This window comes from Heliconius melpomene, chromosome 6 (assembly GCF_056956725.1).
Source record: "Heliconius melpomene rosina isolate 202511_hmr_F chromosome 6, ASM5695672v1, whole genome shotgun sequence".
Lineage (NCBI taxonomy): Eukaryota > Metazoa > Arthropoda > Insecta > Lepidoptera > Nymphalidae > Heliconius > Heliconius melpomene.
In genome coordinates, this window is record NC_140394.1 from 8,929,223 (window position 1) to 8,938,372 (window position 9,150).

Sequence of the window (9,150 nt, forward strand, 5' to 3'; positions counted from 1 at the left end):
CTACCCACAAATAGTTTTTATAATACTTTGGTGATTATAAAAATATTTAAAAAAGGTGTTAAGTTTATGGCAGAATGAACTTTGTTATTTTTAAGTTATGTGTTTATTTTTAAGCTTAAGTACCCATATTTTAAAACATAATTCAACTTATATTAACCGCTTTATAAAATTTAATTAATTAATACCTCGCCACACCGTTTAACCGCCACGTGTTTTAAGGAAAATTTGAGCCAAGGAATTCTGTATATAATAAATTTTACATATTAAAATCGTTTAATACTATTACGTAATAGGTATGTAGGTGCAAAAGCCTGTTTAAAAGTTTTGTGTCTTATTAAACTTAGTCATTATATATAGTCAAGGCTTATAAGTGCATATGAATTTTTCAATAATGTTTATTTTTTGTTGGAAAATGACGAAGTAGGATTATTGGCGGAATGTGGGGAACGGAGTGTCTAAACAGTGGGTTCCTTTTTTCTTTACTTTACTTAAGAAAGAAAAATACTTATCTAGAAAAAAAAAACTTCTTCCATCAAGTATTTTTCTGCTGATAAATTAAAGGATAGTCATAATTTAAAAGCTCATTTATTTGTATTTATATAGAATTTTCCTTTAGCAGTACCAGGATTATGGAATCCAACGACAGTACTTTCATTGGTATCACAAATACCACCAGCAAAATCTTCATAGGAATCACAGTTTCTCCCCAAATACAAAGCACTGTTGTGTACAGATTTCATCCAATACCGTACGCAAGCTTTGTGATAGCATTTTGCTGTATCTTCAATATTTCCTGGAATTGAAATAATTGTTATAAAATATATTATTTATTTTTTATTTTAGGTTCATGCTGTGCTATGCTTCACCAGTGCTGCTGCTGAACAGCAAGGTATGTAGAAGGAACCTAGTGTTAAAACAAAAATGATTGTGATAGCATTTTGCCGTATCTTCAATATTTCCTTAATTTTTACTCTAATTGCACTAATTATAAATCGTTGACGTATATTAAACTATTGCCGACGTAATACTTGTTTCCGTTTGGATATTGTTTAATCGTGTCCGGATATTTTGAGGAAATATTGAGTATTAATCATAAATCGTTATTAATCAGTAATTGATTCTTAAGAAGTGTTTCCTTAAAATTTTTAGACACTAAGCCACAGGCATCACGAGAATATTTTCAAAGCTATCAGCACTAGTCAAGTAGTGACTAATGGCTTAGAACTTCGCTTTGACAGCAGTTTGGTAGGTAATCAGAATTTCTTAAGTTAATACTCGTATATTATTTATGTTATTTATAAAAATTTCTACTTTAAAATGAAACCAAAGTATTATTACATGTTTTCTGTAAAAAAAACTAGGCTACGAAAAAAATATGAAAAGAAATGTGCATTCTTTTTAGGGTAATCTTACCTGAATCACAATTTGGTTGTATCTTTCCTCTGTAATTGAAAAAGAAGTCGATGTCTCCCAACACTTGTGTAGTACCCAAATGTCCAGCATTGCAGTGGTAAATTTCGACATACTCCGCTAAACCGGATCTAAGTTGTTCCTCAACAGGACCCAAAGAAAAACATGGCCCAGCCGGATCCAAACCTGTTATCCTCCCAAGATATTCCTTTGTACTATTCGTATAATCCTCCGCTGCATATCCTACAACGTGACTTCCCAAACTATGACCTACACAATGAATGTTTTCTGATGGGAACTTTATTTTAACTAAAAAGGTTCCCAATGATGATCCAATGTAATAAGAATATAAAACAGATCTTACGTAACTATCAATTTTTGCTTGGTTCTCATATGTATAAGCAGAATGGTCTATAAGATAAACGTTAATTACATCTTTGAATGTTTGTCTGATAGATTCTTCGATGTCTCGATTTATGTGGCATTTGTATCCAGGAACGAAAACGATTAATCGTCGATTATAGTCGAAGTCTATTGAGCTTTGTATTTCTTCTACTGCATTATCTATTGGACTGCTTATATTGATGTTGTTGACAAAATCGTAGAAATATACGACTGTTTCGTTCACATTTAATTTGAGATTTTTGTTATGGTCACCTGAAAAGTAAATAAATTGGCATTAATAATTGTTTCTTTTTTCATATATCACCTACATTACATAGGGTAGACAGTGTGGCCCTAGTCAAATTACGTGTCTCGAATGCTATTTTAGAGATAATAGTGTAGGATGGTGGAATTCAAAACCAGTCATTATTGACTCGTATCGATACCAATATTAAAAGTTGTAGAGTTAAATTTTAGTTAGCTGTTAGCTTTATTTGGGGGCGAAACCGAAAGAAATATTTAGTTTATAGATTACTAACTTGGAAATAATTTCGTAGTCAGCTGGAAAGAAGAAAGTCTTGATAGGTCTTTATAAACTAGCTACATAGATAAACGTGTCTACTTTACTAGGTCGACCTGCGATGAATTTTCACATATGAGAAAGCGTAACTAAGCATTATATTACTTGGTATACACAGAGTGAGTCCCTTGTTGCGCAGGGGCACGTGCTCAGTAGTAAATGTGAACGTTGTTGGTTCGATTCCTATTCGGGTGAATGAAATATTTATTTTTTTCTTTTGCTCTGATAACGAGGGGAAGCGCAGCGTTGAGTTCCTTCACTCAACATGCTAGGGCGGAATCTGGCGGAAAGTGGGGAATAGAACTGTCTTAAAACTTCTCTCTGCCTACTCTGCTATGCGCAGGATACAGCGCGAAGCTATTATACCTATACGTCTTAAAACATTAATAATATCTTAATCTATATAAATGTTATTGGGGGCCTTTATTAATGTAATGCAACCGAAAACAATGATTTCTATAAATTTTGTCTGTTTGTACCTATGTTTATCCGTGCGTTTGTTCACGATAATCTCAGAAACAGCTTAACCAATTTAAATGCTGTTTCTACTATTGGATTTTGGCTTTTTTAACTTTTACTGTTCATTTTATTTCAATCGATTAACAAATAAAAAAGTTATGCCAATATAAAAAGTTGCATGTGACAATATTACTACGAAATAAGTGTTTTATTGAATTGGCTAAAATTTTAGCTACAAAATTATGGATATTATCTTTAAAATGACAATGTTATTGGATCACGAAAGTAATTGAGATGAAAATTGAGAAATGAAAATTATTTGTGTTGTACAAGCGGGCGAAGCCACGCGGCTTCCACTAGTAGTATAGTGGTTACTTACATTTCATATTCCTGGAATACAACACACGAAACCGGTCATCCATTAGGTCGGTTTGAATAACAGTAAACAAACTACATAACAAAAGAAAACTAAGAAGAACAAAGCTATTTCTCATAATTAACATGACTAAACGAAATTATTATAAATAATAAAGAAATTATCTGCGATTTGAGAATTTTAAATTATTATTTAGTGTAGCGTTCGGCATTCTTCACATAATATGGCATTTGAGATTCGTATTTTTTTTTTAATATAATTTAAAAATTTGCTATTATAGACATTGTGTTCCCTACTCACCGCCTAATTTTCGAGACAATGCGTGTTGAGTGACGGAGCTTAACGTCGCGTTTTTAGTTTTTACCGTAGCATGGAAACGGAAATAATTTATTCCTTCGAGTGAAAATCAATACCTACAATCGTCGTACAGTCAAATGCTGAGCCGCAGTTAAACGACTGGCTGCAATTTGGCATAATGTTTGCATAAATTTTATCTAAGTCCTTGTGAAGTATAAGTATTAGAAAATGTTTATTTATCTCGACTATTTTTGATTATATATATTTTTTTGCTTAATATAATATGTAATAAATACTAACAAAAACTAAATATTAAATTCTGATAGACCTCGCAATTTTAAATTATATCTATTAATATTTGATTTATTATATAGAATATCCATGATAATCTTACATAACATATTGAAAGCATTAGCCTTCTAAGCATTGGCTTGATCATCCATAAACCCAGCTTTAATTTGTTTGTGATTACTTTTTTTTATTAAAACTATTGCTACTTCCAGTGACGTGTTCCAGTTCCATGACCCCAAGAGTATGACACATTAAAAACGACGTATTGTACCACATGTAATACAATAAAATATTTTATTTTTTATTATTGCACAGAAAAAAAAAATAAAAACACGTATATGAATCACATATACGAAGAATTGCTCTTATTGAATATTATTGTGTTAAATATGAATTCTTATTTATTTATTATTGTAAATAATTGACAATATAATTTTCTTGTAACTTATTTTTTTTTTTTATTTATCATATTATTGCAAAAATAGATTCTTTAGCTACAGTAAGTTGCAATAAAAGGATTTCTTTTGAGTCGTTATGCGCCACAGACTTCTGTTCTCCGGGCCTTTCTAGGTCCTGCGTTCTGCTTGTTTAATCTTTGTCGGGTTGTTTAGTTGGGCTAAGTAGATTACGTTAGGCATTTCGTTAAGCACAAATGTCACATCGCATAGAAAATTTTTCAACCTTTTATTAAATTTACTTAATTTTAAATCATTCATTAAGGTTTCAATATTTCTGTAGCACATGACTATATAAAAAAAAATACAAAAAAAAGTCTCTTCGTTCGTCAACATACGATTCTAATTTTTTTAAATAACGTCAATATTAATTCAAACTTTATTTAATTTTTAACCCATTCCTTTCAAATATACATAAATATATGTTATCCAGTCAATATGAAGAAAGAAGTAACGTCTTTATTTTGCGAAGCTTTGATAACAATGTTATATAGGTCGTGATTAATCTTTCTTACATAGTGTTATTTTTTCAATTCAAATAAATTTATTTTACAATGAAGTGAGTATAACGAACGATTCATAATTAATTATTTTAAAAATTGAAATTACTAATATTGTTAATATTTTCTATACATATTTAGGGTTCCGTATCTTATTTAGTTACTTCTTTCGCGTTTGGATCTTCTAAAGACATTGTGTGTTCCTTATGTGTTGTAGATATGTGCTTTTGTAGTAGATAAAACCAAAAACAATTTTACTCACAGTTATCAATTATGTTTAAATTAATTATGTTTCATTCAAATCAATACATTTTTTACACAATTTAATGACAAATATATACGAGTAAATTACCGTTAATATTAAAAGTAGGATTATCGAATAAGCGTTATAAATATCCGTGACATTGTTAATACGACGACTTTATATGACGTCAATTTGACATCATCCATTATCACTTTTAAAGAATTGGAGCAAACAAGGAAGAAAAATTAAAATATTGTTAACTTTGTAACAACTTTTCAAAGATATAGAAAAAATAATAAATTGAACATATTTTTCTTTATTCTTATAATTTTTGAATTATTAGTTAAATGATTACCATTAATTTAAGGATTTAATTATAATTCGACATAAGTTACCAGTTTTTGAAAATATTTTAATATTTTGGGACATTATTTTATAGCCATTTTTCGTAAATACTTATTTCTAACTTATTTCGGATGCTCATATTATTTTGAATAAAAACAACTAAGTACAATAATATAGTATCCAGTTAAGGAGTAAAAGATACAACTTGTCAGAAGTGTCCGAAACTAAACATATTATAAGCTACTTTCAACATAAATAAAAGATAGTTTTGTGTCACTATATCTTCTCTTTTAGCTTAACTTACAACATATAGAAGATTTTCTGAGATAAAAATAGAATAACTATTTTTCCCCACTGTAACGCCTATATTTATTTTATAGCAATAGTTGTTTAAAATGCTTTTCAGTTTTTTTCTGTAAGGCCAGTTCCAATGTAACTAATTTATTTATTATTTAGACAAATCAAATACAGTTTGTCTTGAGCCGATCGTTGAGGATATCCTTGGGAAAGTCCAGCAGTGGGCGTCGTACAGCTGTAACTAATGGACATTTTATACAGGGTGCTCACAAGAGGACGTTTATGATATTAAATCATCACTTGTGTTAATTAATGCATTGTCACATATTCTTTCGTCATTTAGAAATATTAACAATAATAATATAAATTTATTTATCTGACTTGAGGCCGACGGTGTGACTGTAACACGACGGTTGTGGATTCGATCACCATTCTAAGGAATGAATTGTTATATATGTATAGTTTCATTTCTTCGCTCTGGCACCAAGGCAAAAGTTCGACGTTGAGATTCACAAAGCAATGACTCGAAAAATTTCCGTTGGCGGAAAGTGTTCCGTTTTTTCCTTTTGAGGTATAAAACCCTAAAAAAATTGCATTCATAAAAAAAAATCATATCGCCCTATTTTACGAAACTGTGAAGTTAGTTCCAAATAAGTAAACTTATTTCACATACGTTATATAAGTCAACCTACTTAAAAACAAGCTACGAACGCGACAATGGTATTGTCACAATCATATAATACTCGTTAGTGGATGGAACAAACATTTACGCAAACATAATACCTATGTATTTCCAAATAATCTTTTGTCTTGCACGATGCGTGAAGAATTTTATATGCAATATTGTAGCGTATTAGTGCTTTTTATAAGTACACTATAAAGAACTTAATCCTAATGTTATTATAATAATTTCTTCACGATTTATATATAAGATAACTTCTTTTTTTATTTTGACTTTTGTATCCCGCATATGGTAGGGTAAATAGAGAGAAGCTAGTGTCAAGACAATCCATTCTCCACTTCCCGAATTTCTTCCAGACATTTCGTGTTGCATGATAGAACGTGAAAACAAAAACAAATAATCTCCTGAGTGGAAATCGAACCTACCACCTTCGCGTTTGTCGTCGCTTTTAAACTGAGCCGCAACGGTCTCAACATCCTAATAAAATATAATTTCCGAGAAATAGTTAATTCCACAACTAGAGCGTACAAACAGGCACATTGTAGCTTGTTCACGAACTAGCGACAGCGTGATGTCGTTTGTCTGTTTCTAACGAAATGTTTTCAATTAGCTATCTATGTATAAAAAACAGGAAGGTATCTCATAATATTGGCATTTAATTATATGAAAAATGGAAGGAAGAATGAAATATTTAATACTTGGATATCCTCGCTTCCGTTAAGTTCCGTCACACAACAGGAAGGAATTAGGCAGAAAGTAGGGAATGGGAAAGTGTCTCAATGGGAACGGAGTGTATTAATACTGGTTACCAGGTTTTCTTTGCCTGCCCTGGTATGTGAAGGATACAGCTTGAAGCTGAAAAACATATTTTGTTCCAAATGATCCGATTTTTACAGTCTCTACCAATCGATGTAAAAAAACAAATAAGAATTATTTTGGATAACTACTATTTAGAAATATTAGGTATATTTATATCGAAATATATTTGGACACCGTCTACATAGAACACAAAAATATTTAATAAAGTATCTCAAATTCTATCGTTATTTCAAAATAAAGCATAAAGTTAACGAGCTGGGGAACTTTTGCAATGTTTTTTTTTAAATATAATCAATTAATAATGAACTCTACATATTTAGTTTTAAGGTGGTTTGGACAATTTTCTTTGAACAAAGAAATTTTCCGCATACGCCATGCACTGTTTCCATAGCAAATTATGTACATTATAACAATTGGTTGTGTTATAACATATTTAGGGATCTTACTAATAAATAGTTGTTAAATTTTTATATAAAAAATAAATATTAGTAGAATTTATTCTAAAAAATTACATATACCTACAAATTATATAAAAAATGAATATTATGCAATATGATTTTGGGGCACTTTCTCTATGATTCATTAGTAATTCCTTTAAAATTTTTTAAAGATTTATGTTAAACGTATCTAAGAGTGCAATAACACAAATAAACTTGTTAGTAATTCAAAATATTATTTTTGTTAATAAAAAAACCAAATAGTACTACTAGAGTAAGTATTTATTGTACCTATTTAAAAACAAAACGTTTATTTTCAAGATTTTTACACTTATTAACATTTAAAAAATATGATTTTTAATAGATACATTTTTAGAGGCCGTCGGGGCGCAGAGAAACAACTGTAACACGACGGTTGCGGGTTCGATCCTTACTCGGGGGAACAAATTAAAGGCACCAAAGCAAAAGCCCGGCCGTAATGCCTCAAAAGAAGGTGGGGAATAGAGTGTTTTAACACTAGTTTCCCTCTGGCTACCCCGCTATGTGCGCGATAAAACCTGAAACCGATTTTCATATTCAAAAAAATATATATATAATTAGATTACTCGTATAAGAAAACATAATTTCACGTAGGTTTTTCACCTATATTACAGAACCATGTCTAAAATTGTAGGCATACTAAACTCACCTTAATGCATAGCTGTAACAATCTGTGGCCATACAGTTATTATCTTGTAATAAACATGTGTAAGCTCTAAGACTGTGATTAAAGAGAGTAAAATTAAATGTCATTGTATTGATGAAATATGTTGATAGTGTCGTATATTATTTACTGTGTACATTCACGTTTTCGAAATTTGACTTCTTTGAGCTGAAGGAACGTCGTTGCTATTAGGTACATGGCTCTCTATTTTCTGCCCTTTCCCAGGAGTGGAGTGTTGAGTGGTGTTTAACCCCGTGCTTCATTCTACCAGCAGAGAAGCGTTCATAGATACATATTATATTATATACGAATACTTTAGCTATACTGTAATTTATACCCATATTAGGTGGGTAGAGAAAAACTTTTAAATCCGCCATTTTGTTGCGGTGGGCCTTTTGTTTAACAACAATATTGATTATATGTAATTTCCACTGGGGGTGGGTCAAATTGAGTTTGCAAGATTTCACACACACTAACTAATTCGGCAAGTTAAGTAAAAGTATTTACTTCTCTTTTATTACATAACGGAAACCTAGTAGACGTTTGATTCATAGTAGGTAATTAGCGACAGGTGTTTTTACATTCTACATATTCTTGGCAAAAAACTGAGAATGTTCTTTTTTTTATAACATATTTACTAATGAACATAAAAGAAATACGATTTTTTATTTTTTAATTTAAATATCCTTACACGCCTCCCTTATAAATGTAAGAAAACAAACCTTAAAATCTTAAACTCAGATTAAAATATTAATGTTTTTGATATAGAGATTTTAGATATGAAATTTATACAGGCTGTTCAGCTTTAGGTATATCAGCTCCTTGATATTTCATAGGCCAAATTTGCATAAACTAAAAAAAATACAATTCA

The 9,150-nt window shown here is 30.4% G+C and overlaps 1 protein-coding gene across 1 annotated transcript; it reads right to left on the reverse strand.

The window, feature by feature from the left end:
- Window positions 1–569: 569 nt before the first annotated feature.
- LOC146538386 (lipase member I-like) lies at window positions 570–2,221 on the reverse strand. Its single transcript, XM_085187049.1, has 3 exons — window positions 2,215–2,221; window positions 1,414–2,067; window positions 570–793 (listed from the first exon to the last, which is right to left on the reverse strand). Exons 1-3 carry the CDS (start codon window positions 2,219–2,221, stop codon window positions 582–584), a joined length of 873 nt encoding a protein of 290 aa, XP_085043175.1. The 3' UTR covers window positions 570–581.
- Window positions 2,222–9,150: the final 6,929 nt, after the last annotated feature.

Bases quoted from the DNA above. Each gene is read 5' to 3' on its own strand.
- LOC146538386 (XM_085187049.1), bottom strand. The intron at 794-1,413 runs GTAAGATTACCC...TTTCAATTCCAG, and splicing joins ACAACCAAATTGTGATTCAG to GAAATATTGAAGATACAGCA.